The sequence below is a fragment of the Hippopotamus amphibius genome, chromosome 9 (assembly GCF_030028045.1).
Source record: "Hippopotamus amphibius kiboko isolate mHipAmp2 chromosome 9, mHipAmp2.hap2, whole genome shotgun sequence".
Classification (NCBI taxonomy): domain Eukaryota; kingdom Metazoa; phylum Chordata; class Mammalia; order Artiodactyla; family Hippopotamidae; genus Hippopotamus; species Hippopotamus amphibius.
The window spans coordinates 123,644,926-123,663,234 of record NC_080194.1 but is presented as its reverse complement, the minus strand read 5'-3'; the positions used below and the strand labels follow the sequence as shown (position 1 = coordinate 123,663,234).

At 46.7% G+C, this 18,309-nt stretch overlaps 1 protein-coding gene across 1 annotated transcript; it reads left to right on the top strand.

Annotated features, from left to right (window-relative positions):
• Window positions 1-5,458: 5,458 nt before the first annotated feature.
• MEFV (MEFV innate immunity regulator, pyrin) lies at window positions 5,459-17,940 on the top strand. Its single transcript, XM_057747375.1, has 9 exons — window positions 5,459-5,750; window positions 7,597-8,418; window positions 10,362-10,741; window positions 11,186-11,281; window positions 14,288-14,518; window positions 14,939-14,961; window positions 16,538-16,653; window positions 16,833-16,865; window positions 17,410-17,940. The coding sequence occupies exons 1-9, from the start codon at window positions 5,474-5,476 to the stop codon at window positions 17,466-17,468; spliced, it is 2,037 nt and encodes a 678-aa protein (XP_057603358.1). The 5' UTR covers window positions 5,459-5,473; the 3' UTR covers window positions 17,469-17,940.
• The last annotated feature ends 369 nt before the right edge of the window (window positions 17,941-18,309 follow it).

Genomic DNA, 18,309 nt, shown 5'->3' with positions numbered 1-18,309 from the left:
GCCCAGTGCCCCATAAGAGACGTAGGTGCCCGAAGGCCCGCCCACCCACCCTCCGATTGGCCCTTCGTACTCCCGGGGCCTCCTAGGAGATGTAGTTCGGAGAGTCGTCCGCACAAACGCCTGCGCTGCGGGTGCCGACCCCGGGGTGAGTCGCACCTCTAGGACCTTTCCCTCCCTCCGGCAGGCCCCGGGGGGTCCCGGCAGAGATGGTGTGCCGGGCGGGTCTCCACCCCAGCGCTGACACTTCCCCTTTATCCTCGAGCCGTTCTTCCCGCAGACAAACCGCTCCTGCCCCGAGCGCCGGGTTTGGGCAGCAGGGGTCCCGGTGGTGATGGCAGTGCTGGGGCAGGGATCTCCCGTTCGCCTCCTTGGACACCACCCACGACGTGCCAGGCGCTGGAATACCAAAGAATGAAGCTGGGACTTCTCCACGGTGCCAGGCGCGCTTGCAAACATTATCTCATTGAATTCCAGAAACGACCCGTTTGACAGACAGGAAAACAAGTTCAGAGAAGTCGAGTAATTTGCCCATGTTACACAAGAGTCCCATATTTCCTCACCACTCCGTGCAGTTCCCAAACTCCTGAACAGTTTCGATGCAAGGCGGTGAACAGGCATGATCGGAGCACCAGGCAAGAGGGGTCAGCTCTGCCCGGGGTGAGAGGTGGGAGATGGGTTGGGAGTGGGGGCAGGATTATGTAAACCAAACCTCAAAGGGTGTCGGGAAGGGAAATCAGTTGCCTTAGGCGGTCAGGGACTGTATGCTCAAGGGCGGCCTCCAAAAAAATTTTTTTTTCAATTTTTTAAATTGTAAAATGTTGGGACTTTCCTGGTGGTCCAGTGGTTAAGACTCTGTGCTTCCACTGCAAGGGGGCAACGGGTTCCATCCCAGGTTGGGGAACTAAGATCCCGCACAGCACACCCGGCCAAAAAAAAAAAGTAAACTGTTTAAATACATAGGAAAATTTAAAGAGTAAAATGAGCACCCACTTACTGTCCATCTAGATTTAACAATCAACCCACTTACTGTCCATCTAGATTTAACAATCAACCCACTTACTGTCCATCTAGATTTAACAATCAACCCACTTACTCTCCATCTAGATTTAACAATCAGAATAATGTGTATAGCACTTTATAACTTACAAGCTCTCTTGCTTAAGGTTACCATAGTGCAAACCAAGCTCTCATTTGGTGAGCTGACTGGAGACTTATTCCAACCCCATTACTGCATCACCTGGGACAGGTCAAAGCCAGCCACTGCACCCCACTTTGGGAAGCTGGCTTCCTCTCCCTCCTTTCCCATCCTATTTAGGGGATCAGAGGTTGTTCCAGAATTTGGTTCACCCTCAGAGACCACGGTTACAATGTTTCTCAGAGGGAAGTTCATTGCCTGGAAATTCACTTTGAACTTGAATGGTTAGCTTCTCAAAGTCTCAGATTTCTCCCTTAAAAGTCAATATACCAGTGGGTGAGGAAGAGTTTGGGTCACAGTGGGATCCATTATTTTCAATTTCACATTAACACAGGAACTGTTCCACAATCTTCCCAACAGGTCTTTCCATTCTCTTAATAGGAGATATGTATTATATTCAAATACAACAAACCTCCTTTATCATGATGGTTGAGGGGACAGGACTGATATCTGCTTTTTATAATCTGATTATAAAATACTTTTAAAAAACTCTCTTTTTATTATAAAAGTAGTACATATTGATTTTAAAATCCAAAAATGATGCAAAAATGAATGTGGTAGAAAGTGATACCCCTGAAAGAAAAGGTCAGGGTGTCTGAGCTGTGCATCACTTAGGAGGAGAGCAAAGGTTGGACCGTTTGCAGCAGTTGCATTGGATTTAGATTTGTCATGTCCCCAAATAAGGGCACACGTATAGTCAAAGAGGTACAGGAAAGAAGAGTTCATCAACAATCCATTTTACCTGTTAAATATTTAAAATGCACCCCAGGGACTATAATCCTATTTTCACATTTCTTCATTTTATTTATTTATTTTTTATTGGCTGTGTTGGGTCTTTTTTTTTTTTGCTGTGCGTGGGCTTTCTTTAGTTGCGGTGAGTGGGGGCTACTCTTCGTTGTGGTGCGTGGGCTCCTCATTGCTGTGTCTTCTCTTGTGGAGCACAGGCTCTAGGCGGGTGGGCTTCAGTAGTTGCAGCACATGGGCTCAATAGTTGTAGCTCACGGGCTCTAAAGCACAGGCTCCATAGTTGTGACGCACAGGCTTAGTTGCTCCGTGGCATGTGGGATCTTCCTGGAGCAGGGATCGAACCCGTGTCCCCTGCATTGGCAGGCGGATTCTTAACCACTGCATCACCTAGGAAGCCCCATTTCTTCATTTTAAAAAATTACTGGAACCTCAAAAAATGTGAGCCTCTCTTGACCTAGAAAGGCCTCCATGGCAACAAAACATGGCCTTTCAAGAAGTCCCTGTGTCAGAATTGCCTGTTGCAAAAAGTGTCACTGAAATTGCAAAATATCCTACTATAGATTGGAAAGCCCCGCTTGCTAACCGATTCTGTCGTAGGTGCCTTAATCTTAGCTTAGAGGAGTTTCCTGGCCAGATAAGATGGCGTCAGAGATCCCAGGAACACAAAGGATGCTTCATGGCACTGCACAATTTCATCATTTCTGTCTCAGCGGTGGGAGACTGCCTTCCAGGATCTCGTACAGGTCCTGGTCCCAGAGAAACCCCAGTTAAAACCCTTCTGGCCCAACCTGAGAATTTCACACATCTGACATTTGCACGATAAAGGTGTGTTTCGGTTCATCCATTTTGCAGGGAAGATGTTGGGTTTGGGTGTTATTTTCTCAGCAGGATCCAGAAAACTGGAGGTTGTCAGCTGTTAAACCCCAAACACTGAATATTCTGTAAAATATAAAGCACGTAGACCAATTGGACTCATGGAAGCCTTGATCCCAAGTTGGTCATACACAGGGCTTTTTGTTCAGCCAGGCATCAGAATGCTATCACTGACCTGTGGGAATGGTCAGCATGGCCCATTTTGAGCCTCGTTGGTTGGCTGAAAAGATGACATCTGTGGTTAGTGATGAATAGTAAAGTAACAGTATCATCATGCAGGGAGACAATACTGCAAAGTGGTTAATAGGATGAGTTTGAACCTTGGTGCTGGGCAAGTCTCTAAGCCACTAATCCTGGCTGTAAACAGGGATGATCAATTCTGCACTGAAGGGATGCTGCAGAGATTTTAGGGAATAATGGATATAAAGCACAGAGTTAAAAAAAAAAAAGCATAGAGTAAGAAGCATCATTGAAGGGTAATTGTATTACCAACAAACATCCGTTAAGCCAAACATTTCATGAGGAAGACAGAAAGTTTAAACTAGGATATGCAAATGATGCCAACTAAGTGATAGAAATACCACGATTTTGCAACCACCACTCTAGCAACTGATTTAGGAAAGGATCATCATTGAAGGCTAACACCATGGGGTGAAAGATTGTGAAAGCGCGAGACCTTTCCACATACCCAGATTCCACGTTAATTGCAAGGAAAAAAAATGGCATTTTTACAATGGAGAGATCTCAAGGAGGCATTGATGGACCCTCAGTCTAATAATGAGGAAACAACCACACAAATCTACATTGAGGGACTTTGTGCTTGGAACGGACTTTTCAAAAACAATGTCTTGAAAGAATTCTAAAAGCTGAGGGGAATGTGAAAGTGTTCTAGATCAAAGGAGAGTACAGAGATGTGACAACTAAAAGCAATGCATGATCTCTGACTGGATCCTGGATTGGAAAAAAAAAAGCTATCAAAGACTTTATCAGGACAATTGGGGAATTTGATTATGGACTGCTTGCAGCATTGTAACAACGTTAAATTTCCTGAGTGTGACAATACTATTGTAATAACATCCCTGGGAATTCCCTGGCGGTCCAGTGGTTGGGACTCAGCGCGTTCACTGCCAAGGGCCTGGGTTCAATTCCTGCTAAGGAAATTAAGATCCCACAAGCCGCGGGGGGTGGCCAAAAATAAATAAATTTTAAAAATTTAAATAAATAAATAAATAATAAAATAATATCCTTGTATCCTTGTTTAGTATTTAGAATAGCTAGGGTATTTGGAGTGATATCTGATATGTTTTCAATTTATTACCAAATGCTTCAAAAAAACAAAACAAAACAAAACAGTGTGTGCATGTGTGAGAGAGAGAGGATCACCAAACATAAAATGTAAACGGTTGGTGAACCTTGGTAAAGGGTATATAAGTATTCATTGGTGTGTGCTCTCAACTTTTCTGTGGATTTGAAATTTTTCGAAACAAAAAGTTGAGGATAAAAATTAATGTAGCAGACAGGCAGAGCCATTAAAGGAGGGAGCAGTCGGCTCCCCTACACCACCTCCATTAGCTTTGGAGCCACCGCTGGGGCCCCACACTGGGCTGCAAGCCCTAACGATGCCTATGCCTTTTTCACCCATGTTTCTCCAGCATCCTGGTCCAGAACATGTGTTCCTTACACGTGCATGCATAACGCCCTCCTTCCAGGGCTTGCTCCCAGGAAGCCATGACAGAGTTAGCTCTGGGACAAATTGAGATGGTGGTCCCAGGCGTGGTGTTTCGAGGCCCTTGTGTTGCTGGAAGAACCAGATGACTGGAGCTACGTCAACCGGGGCGACCCCACGGCTTGTCTCCTGGTGGTGCCCTTCTGGTCTCACCCGCCTTCTCTGGCAGGGAAGGGCAGAGCTTGCAGGGCTCTATTTGCTGCTCCCCATTCCCCTATCTTTGGCTCCAGAGGGTCTGTAAAACCCCAAGAGTCTGGAGCAGAGAAGTTGGCTAGAGGGGCTGACCCTCATCATGGTTCTCTCCAGCATGGGACCAGGGCTCTGTTTCCTGCACTCCCACCCCTGTATCCTGGGAGGAGAGAGGAAGGCATCTTAGTGCTTGCCCAAAGATCAAGAATCTGGAATCTGGGACTTCCCTGGTGGTGCAGCAGCTAAGACTCTGCAGTTCCAATGCAGGGGGCCCCAGTTCAATCCCTGGTCAGGGAACTAGATCCCACATGCATGCTGCAACTAAAAGTTCACATGCCACAACTAAGGAGCCTGCATGCCGCAACTAATGAGCCCACCTGCTGCGACTGAATAAATAAATATTAAAAAAAAATCTGGAATCCAATCCCAGACCCTCCCTCAAAGACTTACCCACCATTCTGCAGTCCAGCCTGAGTGAGAGTTGGGGTGCTGGAGTACCATGTGTCAGACAAGGCATTGAGCCCTCCCAGCTGGAAAAGCTTCTGAATCTAAGAAAGAGAACACAAGCCAGCAATGACACACAGCCTTAGTCTCAGTTCCCACCAAAACACAGAGCATTTCCTGTGCCTTTTCCGTTATTTCACAAGCTGCCTCTTCTCACTCTCCCCCTGGGCTCCAGAACAGAGAGCTATTTCTCCCCTCAGGAGCCAGACAGTTGCATCCAGACTCTCCTGGTCAGCGCCATGGACAAGACCCATAGTGACCATCTGCTGTACTCACTGGAAGAGCTGGTGCCCTATGACTTTGAGAAGTTCAAGTTCAAGCTGCAGAACACCAGCCTGGAGAAGGAGCACTCCCGGATCCCCCGGGGCCAACTCCAGACAGCCCAGCCAGTGAAGCTGGCCGATCTGCTGGTCACCCACTACGGGGAGGAGGATGCCGTGCGGCTGACCCTGCAGGTCCTGAGGGCCATCAACCAGTACCTCCTGGCAGAGGAGCTCCACAGGGCGATTGGCCCAGGTAAGTGGCCCCACGCGCCTCCTCTCCCAGTGCAACTGTTGGCCGTTCGCGGAGTGGGGTGGAAGGTGCGAGAGGGAACTTGTGTTCGGACCAGTGCCTCCTGACTTGGGGGTCAGGAGTCCCAGGTCTACGAAAACCCCGGTGACTTCAGCCAAACAAATCCTTCCCCCACTCTGGTCTTTGGAGCTGGAGTAAAGCTAAGGCTTCCAATGGCTTTAAAAACACAAAAGCCAAAACCCAAAAACCAGAAGGCTGAGGTTCTGACTATGAGGCAGGATCAGGAGGGGCAAGAGCTGGATGTCTGTTGGTAGAGAATCCCGCACTTCATTCATCATTAACACTTACCTACAGAAGAGTATCTTTGAGTGAGCAAGAAACTAACCACTCCTGTCAAAAGGGTTGATGGGTAATCTGTTATCCACCTCATTCAGTTTTGAGTTCTTCTCTAACACGTCACAAAGGTATTTTAAAATTCTCAAAAGGACTTTCCCCTTCCTTTTCTTTTCCTTCTGTCCTTTCTTTCTCTTCCTTCTCTCTCTCCCTCTTCCCTTCTTTCTTCTTTCCTTTTTTCCTTCCTTATCCTTCTTCTGCTACCCTTTTGCTGGAACTTTCTGATTTTATTGCATTGTGATCAAAGAATGTGGCCTATTCGACTTCTGCTTTTAGTTTTGTTTTTTTTTTTTGGTGATTTGGCAGGGGGGCTAATCAGTGATCAGTTAAAAAAACTATTCTTTGATGTTTGAATTTTTCTATTTCTAGAATTTAAGAATACATTAGGAATGCTTTCCATGTACTTCTATGAGGTAGAAGAGTTTACATAATATAAAAATCCTCTGCTCTTTGAAAGAGTGATAAAGCTAAACTATAATCTGAGTCTGGTGTAATTTGATGAGTAGAATTCTTAAATTAATTTTTCATATTTTAAAATCTGGTTATTTGCTTCTTGAGGGTTTCTAACCAGTTCTTGAGCCGGTTTTTGTAACATGTTTTCCTAGAAAGCCAATAGCAAAGTATTTTAAGCAACTTTAATTTTAATAAGAACTTTTTCAAACCGAAAATTAAAGTGCTAATTATAGGTTATTTTCATTTCTTTATTTAAGTGGTGGTTTTTCAAATTGTATCCCAGGAAGACATTTCAGGGATTCTTTAGAATTTTAGCAAATACCTGACTCAAATTTTATTAATTGTTCAACGTACAAAACTAACAAATTCATATCAAAATGGGTCGTTAACCAAATTTTAAAATACTGGAGGCCATCAGTGTGATAGTTCATGCTATACTTAAATTCCTTTTTATGGAGACCTTGGAATTCAGCCCTTCCCATCATTTCTGTTTAATTAAACAGTGTCCAGAAATTTCCAGGCATGCTTTTTCAGAAAATTACCATTTACACTTGTCTGTGTGAGTTAGGATTTTCTTCGCCTCGTGAAATCAAAGGGGAATAAAAACCACCCGAATAAATTAGTTTCTGAAGTTTTAACTGCCCTTCATGACCCGATTTCAAAATTTTGTGCCAATCTTTATTGGCTAATAAGTGAGTTTTGTAGATCTGTAAGTCTCACATAAATTTGTACCAATAAACTAGGGTTTTCACTTATTATTATTCTATGCAAGACCTTATATTGGAAAAAAAGTTCTCCTGCCTAAAAAGTTTGAAAAGCACTATTTCAGAAATAAGATAGCAGATAATTAGTATGTTCTTATTTAATGGTAATTGACTACTGTTGTCTAGAATGTCCTGAACTTCTCTAATTTCTGAGGGGATTCTCTCTTCTCTCCTGTGCCCCAAACCTGGAGCCTGAGCACCAGACATTTTCATGCCTTTTCATCTCACTGTCTTTTCAGAGTTTCAGGTACAAGAAAGTGATACAGACAGTTCAGCAATGTCTGGTTCCTCTGGGGAGATTAAGCCCAAGAGCCTGAAGATACCAGATGGCCTGGAAGGTGACAAGCAGAGACAAAGTGGTGATGGGGCTGGCTGCCCACCATGCATCCAGCCTGAGGCTGGAAGGGGGCCCCAGAAGAAGCCTCTGACCAAACGGAGAGATCAGAAAGGGTCTGAGGGCCTGGATGTGCAGGGCAAGCCAGGGGCCAGGAACACGACTCTGTTCTCCAAGAGAAGCTCCTTCCCTGGCAAGCCACAGGGGGAGAAGGGGAGTGATCCGAGAGTCGGGCTACGCAGGAATGCCAGCTCTGCAGGAAGGCTCCAAGGACTCTCCAGTGGGTCATATGCTGGGTCCCCGGGAAGGAGAGGATTTAAGACATCTGAAGCATGTTTACCTTCAAGAAAGAAGCGACCCAAAAGCCTTGAATTTACCATTTCTCCAGGGGAGACAGAACCCCTCAATCCAGAAATTCTTCTGCTTCAAGAGAAAATGAGAACTGAGAATCAAGGCTCAGCAGCCGCACTGAACACAGGGGCTACTGTGGCTCCAGAGAAAGGCTCCAGGAATCCAGAACATGCCGTGACTCTGGAGGGGGGAGCACTCAAGAATACAATTTCCAATGTATCATTGGCTGGAAAGAAGAAGATCTGGGAGCATCTGGAATCGACAGTACCTGCAGAGAAGAGTGGAATTGAGGCTCCAAAGACTTCTGAGACCTTGGAGGAGGCAGTAGACGGTGTGCTCCATGAGCCTTCAAATCCAGAAGGCCCTCCATTTTCAGGTAAGAAAGGACCTCAGAATCCAGAAGACCTGGCATCCTTAGGAACAATGACCTTTGCAGGTTTTCCCCTAAAAACCTGCTTTTGTCCCCACTGTATTCATTTCACTGGATCCCTGGGCCCCACTTGAGGTCCTCAACCCTCGGAGAATCTGATGTAGGCTCTGAATCCTGAAAAAAAAATGCGTATCTGCACATCTTCATAAAATGTTGCATACATTTCAGTTAGTTCTTAGACACTCTGGAGTCCTTCTTTAGAATTCCCAAGGGCTTCACGGACCTGAGGCTGAGCATCTGCGAAAGACTGGGTAAAAACATCACCTTCTCACAATACCCCATGGCAGTATGTCATGGGGCTGAGATTCTGCCATTCGCCTCTCTCTGGGCAGAGGGAGCTGTTGGCTAAAATCCTAGGTCTCTTTTACTAGAGGCAGAAATTAGGTTGATGGTGGGTTGCCAATGACAGAAATGCCAAAAGAGCATAACTGAAACAATAGACATTTTTTCCTCTTTCACATAAATGACACACAGGTGGTCCAGGACAAATGTGGTCCCCTGTGGCTAGGAACCCAAGCTCCTGCTGCTTTTCTGCTCCACAGAGTTTGCTCTCAAGGTCATGGTCTCAGATGGTGGCATCCTCATTCCAGGCAGCAGGATGGAGGGACAAGGGAGAATAGTATCACTTAGGGAAGGTTTTTGGAAGTTTTTAGATGCTGCTCGTGATGCTTCCATTTACTGCCTCTTGGCCAGGATGTACAATCATGTCGCAGGTTTGGTGCCAGACCACTGCAATAAAGAGAATATTGCAATAAAGCAAGTAACTTGAACTTTTTGGTTTCCCGGTACATATGTTTACAATATACTGTTGTCTATATTAAATGTGCAATAGCATTATGTCTAAAAAAAAAAAAAAAACCAATGTACATACCTTAATTTAAAAATACTTTATTGCAAAAAAAAATACTCTGTTGCTAAAAGATGTTCACCATCATCTGACAACACAGGGTTGCCAAAGACCTTCATTTTGTAAAAAGTGAAATATCTTTGAAAGGCAATGAAGTGCAAAGAGGTGAAGGGTGTCTGGGGCCACATGACCACACCTAACTTCGAGGGAGACTGAGAAGTGTAGTTTTTTGTTTTGTTTTGTTTTTTGGTGGTGGGAGCAGCCATATGGACAGCAATAAATGCTATCACGAGGGAAGGAAGGGGAACGGTCACTGGGAAGCTCACAGTCTCACTTGAATCCCTGGGACCCTGCGAGAGGAGGTGGGAGGGGACTCATGGATTGAGGGCGTTTCTAGCTCCTCTTGTATCTCCCGTCATTTCTGCTTTATGAAGCTGTGCCACGGTCTTGGGGCAGAGCTAGCCATGGCTGTAGGTCATCACGGTGGGCTATACACTTCAGCCTTGTAAAGTCCCCTTCTTAACTTTCATTTCATGCTTCCTGAATCTGGGTGTGAGCAGTGGCCCATTCATTCCTTCATTCAACACGCACTTCCCAAATGCTCACCACATGCCAGGGATTCTGCTAGGGGCTGGGGTCCAGCCATGAGTGAGTCACCGTCCCCTGGGAGCTCTACTCAAGTTATGAGTGGTCTGGGTGGTGCTAAGTGGCAAAGCATATACCAGTCTACTGTCTTTATTATCACCTATATCAGTGTATGTGGAGGAGGAAGGCATAGAATTTATAGCAAAAGGCCTTTTTTTTAGGATAAATGCCCAAGAATTCCAAGTCTCAGGACTGACATGAGATCTAGCCCTTAGCCCTCAGTCCCATTGGCTCCTTTGCTGCCTCACTGGAGGGAAGTCAAGGGGAGGACAAGCTATGGAGAGGCCTGAGAACGTACGTGTCCCAGGCACAGAATCTCGCTAAGCTGTGATTGCAGCATTCCTTGCTAACATTTTCGTTTGTCATTCAGGAGATTTTTCCACTGCTACGTCCCCAGGGAGGCTGAAAGACAAGGCTGTGTGTCCCCTCTACCGTGCCCAAGAAGGAGACCCGGTTGGTGGCAGCTGTGTGCATGTTTCCTGCAGCTGCTCCGTTGCTTCTAGGGATCCTGAGGCCTCATGCAGCCGCTCATCCAGCTGCCCCCGGTGCCAGGACTTGCTCCTGGGGAAGAACCATGGAAGCTGTGAATGGCAGGAGGGCCTGCAGATGGCCAGCCTGAGTCCCAACTCCCTGCCACAGTGTGAGCGTCACATGAAGCAGGTCCAGCTGCTCTTCTGCGAGGACCACGGGGAACCCATCTGTCTCATCTGCAGACTGAGTCAGGAGCACCGAGGCCACCGGGTACGCCCCATTGAGGAGGCCGCCCTGGAATACAAGGTAGGGCTTCCTGCATTGGGGCCCTTCTCTGCTGGGCACCTGAACACACCAGGGCTTGCTTCATTTCCCCCAAAACACTGGGAGTTGGTGCATTAGCCAGCACCCTTGGGCTGTAAATGGCAAACACAATACAAACCAAGCCAGCAAAGAGGGATTCAGGTAGCTATTGGTTCATGTAGCTTGGAGGTCAACAGAAATCTACTTCCAGGTATGGCTGAATCCAGGTGCTCACAAAAGGTCATCAAAAATCTTTCTCACTGCCTCTTGGCTCTGCTCCCTTTGGTGTGATAGATTCGGTCTTCCTCTTTCCTAGGTACCTCTCTCCATGCTCTTGGCTGCAGCAGCCTTGGCTTTATTCCCCCTGAAGGAAATTTTCCCATCTGGAGTTGGCACCAAGATGGCAGGAGCCAAATTTAAGCTTCAACAAGTATTCTTTCTTTCCAGGAACAAATTCAGAAGCAGCTGGAGGATCTGAAGGAGTTGAGAAAATCTAGAGAGGAGCAGAGATCTCAGGGGGATAAGAAGACACTGAACTCCCTGGTAAGACTAGGGTTGGTCTGTGGCCAGTCACTGCCTGGGTTCACCCCTGCAGAAGTAGGGACGGAGCTGGGAGTGAGCAGGGGTCCCTGAGGTCCTGTACTGGTTCACAGGGAAGCAGAGCTAATCACAGAGTTACCTGCTCTTGGGGGGCAGGGAATAACAGGTGTCCAAGGATGGGCTTGTTCCTGAGGAGGGAGACCACCTCCAGCAAGGAGGGGCATCTTCCAGGCCCGTCATGCTTTCTTAAATTCAGCACAAAGTGTTTTAGAGAAACGAATGCTAGTGGCTATAGCTGAGGAATGGGATTGAGGAAAGGACAGGAGAGACTTTTCACTTTTAAATACTCCTCTGTGTTGTTTTTATAATTGTTGTTGTGGTCTACTGTATGTTTTTACAAAAACCATACTGATTTTTAAAATTCAAATGCTTAAAGTAGACATTTTCTTTAAAACTGTGGTTCTGCAATGCCACAGATCTCAATAAGTACAACTTAGTGGTCTTCCTGTTAACCTGTTGTCCAGACTCTCACATGCATTAAGTTGCTTCTGTTTTCCCTGCATGTGAAGGAGCCGACCCCACAGAGCTTGATTTGTCTGATGCATTTCTGTTGGTTGGATCCTGTCTCCCTCCCTGAGTTCCAAACTTCTGTTGGGACTCACCATACCTCAGTGTGAAACCGGAAAAGATAACAGGGCAGAATGGGAGGAGGGTAGCATTGGTCCAGGTATCTGACTTTTGGAAAAACTCCTGAATTTAAGAGTTTGAAAACCCTTTCCTCTAATCCCATGTGGCTTGGAACTTGTGGATGGAGCAGAGGTCAGAGATGGCCCCCAAAGCGGGGTGAGGCAGGAGCCTGGGCTGCTCAGGGAAACCCAGGGAGACAAGAGGGTCCAGCCTTCCCTTAAGATACAATGACATGGGCACCTGCGGAAAGGAGATGCTGTTTTCAGGCCTTCTCCTTCTCCTCCTCTTTTCAACAATAAAAAAAATTTTTTTTTAATCACAGGGAAGGAGTAGGGAAAGCTCTTCTTTACAGCAGAAAGCCAGCTAAGACAAGTACAGAAGAACAACTGAATTAGAAAATTTCCACTACACAATAGACACCGACAAGGAGCAGCAATAGATGCTAAAATTTTTAGAGAAAATCATTAGAGAACAGGATAATTACACACTCTCAAAGTACCACTTCCCAAATTACTTAGTAATTATAAAGGAAATAATATACACTTACAGTAGCGATATCTGGTAGACCCCTCCTTAACCAAGCAACAATCCTAGTATCACTATAATGGTGATGGCAAACTGGACAGTCTTTGCCTCCCAATGCAATGTGCTAGAAAGAGCATGGCATTAGGTCTATGGTATTCTCGCCCCACATGTTTATCCATAATTTAATCATGACCAAACTTATTAGAGAATTTTAGAATATAGGCCATTGAACAAGGCAACTGACCTGTCCTCTTAGAAAAAAGTCCACGTTACCACCATCAACAACAACAAAAGGTGTTCCAGTCTCCATGTTTAGGAACATCACATTGGAAACCTGAAACTGGCTGTGGGAATATCTACACCACAGAAATGGCAAATGCCACAACCCAGCCTTGGTTGATTATTTCGTTGATGGTCTAGAGTTAGAAGGTGATGGGCAAAGTTTGACTCGTGCAGACCAGATGCACAAGTGCATGTCTGCAGTGCTGACACATTGTCAAGATGGAGAGAACACTCTTCTGCAACCAAAACCTAGGGTGTGATTCAGCAGGGGCCGCTGACATCACAGAGGAAGGAGTGCGGTTCCACATGCACAAAGTTGGTAGTCTTACTCCTTAATTACAAGAAAACACCAAGCAACATCAGAACTACTCTCGTGTGTTGACTAGGGAACCACGGGGATCGACGGCATAGGAGCTGGGCAAACATCCACAAAGCATCCTGTGAGGCTCTGCACTCTCTGGAATTTACACCAGAGTTGTCCACTAGCATTTTTTGTTGTGTTTATCAGTTTAGCTAATAAATGAATGTGCCCATATTAAAAACGACAAAAGGTGAAGAAACTTTTTTGGTTCAAAAGAACTAAAGACTTAGTCCTGTCCTGCTGAGCCAAAAATGAGATTTCTTCTTTCCAGTCTCAGTAGATCTGAAGGGCCCTCTCCCTCCTCTGAGGAAGGAAAGTTTGCCCTAGAGCCACTTCACATGTCCACAGAAGCTTTTTAGTGATGATGAGAAACAGGGTGGCAGTGTGCAAGAGTATTGCAAGTCAAGTTCACTTGCATTCAAATAGATGGACTGACTGCTCCCATTCAGGGTCATACTGAGACTCTGTGGGAGAGTGGAGAGAACTCTCCCTCGTGCAGACTTTGTGGTCCTGACCTTGTCCATTTATGACCCCAGACATATGCCATCCTCACACTGGCTCCCAAGGAAGGAAGATGACACCAGGTATCTTAGTGTTCTGGGGCTGCCCTAACAAAGTACCATAAACTGGGTGGCTTAAAACACAGAAATGTGTCTTTCCACAGTTCTAGAGGCGAGGCGTTGGCAGAGCTGGTTCCTTCCGAGGGCCATGAAGAAAGGCTTCTCCAAGGCCTGTCTCCTCAGCTTGTAGGTGTCTCCATTCCCGTTTCTTTATATGACATTCTCAATGTGTGTATCTGTGTCCAAATTTCCCCATTCCTGTGACCCACACCACTCCAACACGACTTCATCTTAACTAATTGCATCGGAAACGACCCTATTTCCAAGATCATATTCTCAGGTACTGGGGTTCAGACTTTAACATATAAATTTTGGAGGGGACACAATTCAACCCATAATACCATGTTTTAGGGCATTTTCCAAAAGCCAACCTGTTCTGGAAGGTTCCAGCCCATTTTGCCTCCTGCTCTGGAATTCAGGCCTCCAAGAGGCTGAGGAAGCCTGCCTCTTACCCCTCCAGGAGGGGGACTTCCAGACACACTTGTCCACCTCACCCCAATGGCTCCTACACCTCCCCATCTTCTGTTCCCCCAGAAACAAGCTGAAACCCAGAAGCAGAGAATCCAGAACCAGTTGGAGCAGTTGTGCCAGTTTTTAGAGCAGCAAGAGCAGCTCTTTGCGGCCTGTCTGGAGGGACTGGGCCAGACCATCGGCCAGGTTAGGGAGACATATGGCACCCAAATGACAAAGGACATCGCTCTTCTTGATAAGCTGATTGGGGAGCTGGAGGCCAAGCAGTGCCAGCCGGAATGGGAGCTTATGAAGGTGAGTACAGCTGGGCCTGGGCTTCCCCCATCTGCTGTGCTCAGAAGGGTGACATGGGCTCCTGGCACTGCCATCAGCTCTGCCCAAGCCAGTGGGTGAGGCCCTTAGGGCTGCAGGGTGGGACTTGGCCTTGGTGACCCACAATGCCTCTTGTGCCCAGGCCCCATTCAATGAACTCTTGGGAGCCCAGGGTGGCTCAGTATCTAGGGGATCCCCTGGCATCTCCCAGAAGAGATAAGCAGTTTGGGTACAGTTATGCACAGGCCCCAGCTGGGTTGCCACCTCAGATTAGAATTAAACTGGGGAGAGGTGCCCCATTTTTTGCTGACACTCTGGGGCTAGGAGCCCAGGAGGAGAGGCAGGAATCAGCAATGCCTCTGCGAGACTGGTAAAAGAGAACTTCCCTCTTTTCTCTTCTAGGACATTGGAGTCACCCTGCACAGGTACCAAGAGGTCCCCTGATGATCCCTTGGGTGTCCTCCAGGAAGCATTTGGGGAGGCAAGGCAGGGAGATGCTCTCAACCCAGGGCCTGTGGCTCCTCCTATTTCCTGCAGCTTCTGAAGGCGAAGGCCTTTCTGGATTTGTGTAGGGAGAATGGGAGCACCATCAGGATGGGGAGCATGGGGTCGAAGAATGGACCAAAGGAATACAGCCTGCTGTGTGGTGGTGGCTTCCTAAGAACCCCCCTCCCCAACAGACTGTGTCCTACGCAAGTCACCTTATGAAAACTGGTCCTGCAGGAGTGCTTGTGGCCACAAGGAGGGAAGCACTTTCCAGGAGTAGCTCTGCTAAGCCTAGCACACAAGGGAGGAGAGGGGAGGGGAAGGGGTTGGACCTTACAATCACCTCGGGGAGCTTTACAAAATCCTGACATCCAGGCCCCAGCAGACAAATTAAACCTGAATCTTCAGGAGTACGACCCAGGCATCAATTTTTTAAAATTATTTTTTTGGTGGTAAAATATACATAAAATTTACTATTTTAACCATTTAAAAATGTACAGTTCAGTGGCTTTAAGTACATTTGCATTGCTGTGCAACCATCACCATGATCCTTCCCCAGAATTTTCTCATCTTCCCAAATGGTAACTCCACACCATTAAACAACTCCCCATTCTTCCCTCCCCCAACCCCTGGCAACCACCTTTCTACTCTGTGTCTTTATGAATTTGACTTCTCTAACTACATCATGTAAGTGGAATCATACAATATTTGGGTTTTTGTGCCTGACTTATCTCACTTAGCATAATGTCTTCAAGGTTCATTCATGTTATAGAATGTGCCAGAATCCCATTCCTTTTTAAGGCTGAATAATATTCCACCATCTGCATACATATTTTGTTTATCTACTCATCCATCAGTGGATACCTGGGTTGCTTCCACCTTTTGGCTACTGTGAATGATGCTGTGAATACTGGTGTACCTATATGTGTTTGAGTCCTGCTTTCAATTCTTTTGGGTATATCCCCAGAAATGGAACTGCTGTATCATACAATAATTCTGTTTAGGTTTTTGAGGAACTACAGTACCATCTCCCATGGTGTCTGCACTATTTTACACTCCTACCAGCAATGCACAAGGGTTCCAATTTCCCTACATCCTTGCTAACACTTATTATTTTTGATTTTTTTAATAGTAGCCATCCTAATAGCTGTGAAGTGGTATCTCATTGTGTTTATTTTTCTCACAATATCTTAATTTCAATAACAAGATTCAGGGAAGTATAATTAACTTGACATAGGTAATTCTAGGCTGAGCATTTCAACATCAGCACCATTTTATGGCCATTATCAAAACTCATGATTCTGATATCAGTGGTTTTCAAAACTCCCCCAGGTGATTCCAATCCATGGCCAGAGTTGAGGACCAGTGTTTAGAACTTGAAGCTCAGGGAGGACCTGCCTTACGAAGCCAAGGCTGGGTTGTGCCCTGTGGAGGCTGCACCTCCCTTCCAGCTCACGGGACCTTGGGCCACCCCCATGCTCCAGGTCTCTTTGACCAATGGTCTTTTGTCTCTAGGGCCAAGATGGTGACTGTCTCTGAGCTGTGGGCCACTCCTCCAGAGGTAAAAGAAAAGATCCACCTGCTCTACCAGAAATCAGAGTTTGTGGAGAAGCGCATGAAGCTGTTCTTGGGTAGGTGGACTTGTGGGAAGATGGGGGGTAGCCGCTCACCTCCTCCCTGAAAGCCATGTAGCCCAGAGCTCCCTTGTGTCCCTTCTCCATCTCCCACGGCATTTCTGACTCTTTCTTCAGCCCCTCCAAGGCCTGTCCCTTCCCAGGAAACCTAACTCAAACTCCCTTTCTTCTTTTAGAAACCCTGCGTTCAGAAATGGAAACGTTCAATGGTGAGTCTGGTGGTGGCAGTATGTGCTGGCCAGGGATTACTGCAATTTTCCCTTGTGCTGTGGATTTCTGGGCATTCCTTAGACAAGAGAAAAACACCTGTAACAAAGGTGGGAGAAAAATCATGACAAGTCCTCACAGGCTCTATGCCAGTCATTGGCAGTCAACTCACCAGACTAGAGTAGCCATGGCAGGCCTGGGTGCCAGGAAGGAATGGGGTTACATTCAGGTAGAGGAAGCAGGGTTCTGAGTCGGGGGGGGGCGGGGGGAGAAGAGTCTTGTCTTTCCTTGTTGTGAGGACAAGGGTAGATTTAGCCCCCCTGAATGGGAATGCTCAGGATTTTCCCATCTGCTTTTTCTCTGTAGTTCCAGAACTGATTGGTGGTCAGGCACCCTGAGGCAAGTAGCCTTGGCCTGCTAGGTCCCTGTGCTGTCCCCCAGTGTGCTCCAGAAGAACAACCCTGTCCACGTTTCCTGGCTGTGGGGAGAACCTTGTGGGAATGTTGCCCATGGACTTCAAGCTAGGAATTTTAATTCTCTCTGCAGTTAATGAGATTCTGGAAGCAGAAACTGCCCACCCCAACCTCATCTTTCATCTTCTCTGATGACTTGAAGACTGTGAGACTTGGAAAAAAAGTAGGACCGTCTGCCTGCTAGTCCAGAAGGACTCTATAGCTGAATCATTGTCCTGGGCTCTCCAAGTTTGCTCTCTAGCCGCCATTACTGAGACATGAAGGTGGCAGACAAGACGGGGTGGGTCCTGGGTGTCTGCAAGGCAGCAGCAGCAAGGAGAATATGACTCTGTCACCGGAGAATGGTTATTGGATAGAAATGATGAGGAAGTAGAGTGAGTGCCAGGCGTCCGGCTTTCCCTAGACCCAGATGAGGGAGGCCCCCATGCAGGCATCTTCCTGAACTACAAGACTGGGGACATTTCCTTTTACAATGTGACAGCCAAATCCCACATCTCCAGATCCACTGGCTTCTTTCCCTCTGGGCCCCTTCAACCTACCTTCGGCCCCAGGACACACGATGGAGAGAAGAACGTGGATCCTCTGACCATCCGTCCAGCAAGTGGCCAGGGGCCTCAGTGAATACCCAACACTCTGCATCTCTCTTCAGGCTCCTGGCCTTGTATCTTGAATCCATATACTCAACAGTCATTGAACACCTACTGGGTTCCAGCTGCTGTGGGGAATATAATCAATGAGAGAACAGTCCCTGTGCCCAAGGAGCCTATGGAACAGAAGCAGAAGTAAGCTGGGTACACAGATATTGGTAAAAAGAACACACATATTGATGACATGCCATGAATTTCAGAGAAGGAAGTACATAGCTGTTGCTTAATAAATCCTTGTATGAATGAGCACCCCACAATGTTCCTGACACTGAGCCCACCCTCAGGACCCCATGGCAGGGATGTGTTCGCTCATTCTATCCTCCCCT

What these genes read in the sequence shown, in the direction of transcription:
- MEFV (XM_057747375.1), top strand. Translation starts at nt 5,474, where the DNA reads ATGGACAAGACCCATAGTGACCATCTGCTGTACTCACTGGAAGAGCTG. An exon ending in CGGAATGGGAGCTTATGAAG is followed by an intron (nt 14,519 to 14,938) that starts GTGAGTACAGCT and finishes TTTCTCTTCTAG; the next exon opens with GACATTGGAGTCACCCTGCA. An exon ending in GCGCATGAAGCTGTTCTTGG is followed by an intron (nt 16,654 to 16,832) that starts GTAGGTGGACTT and finishes TTCTTCTTTTAG; the next exon opens with AAACCCTGCGTTCAGAAATG.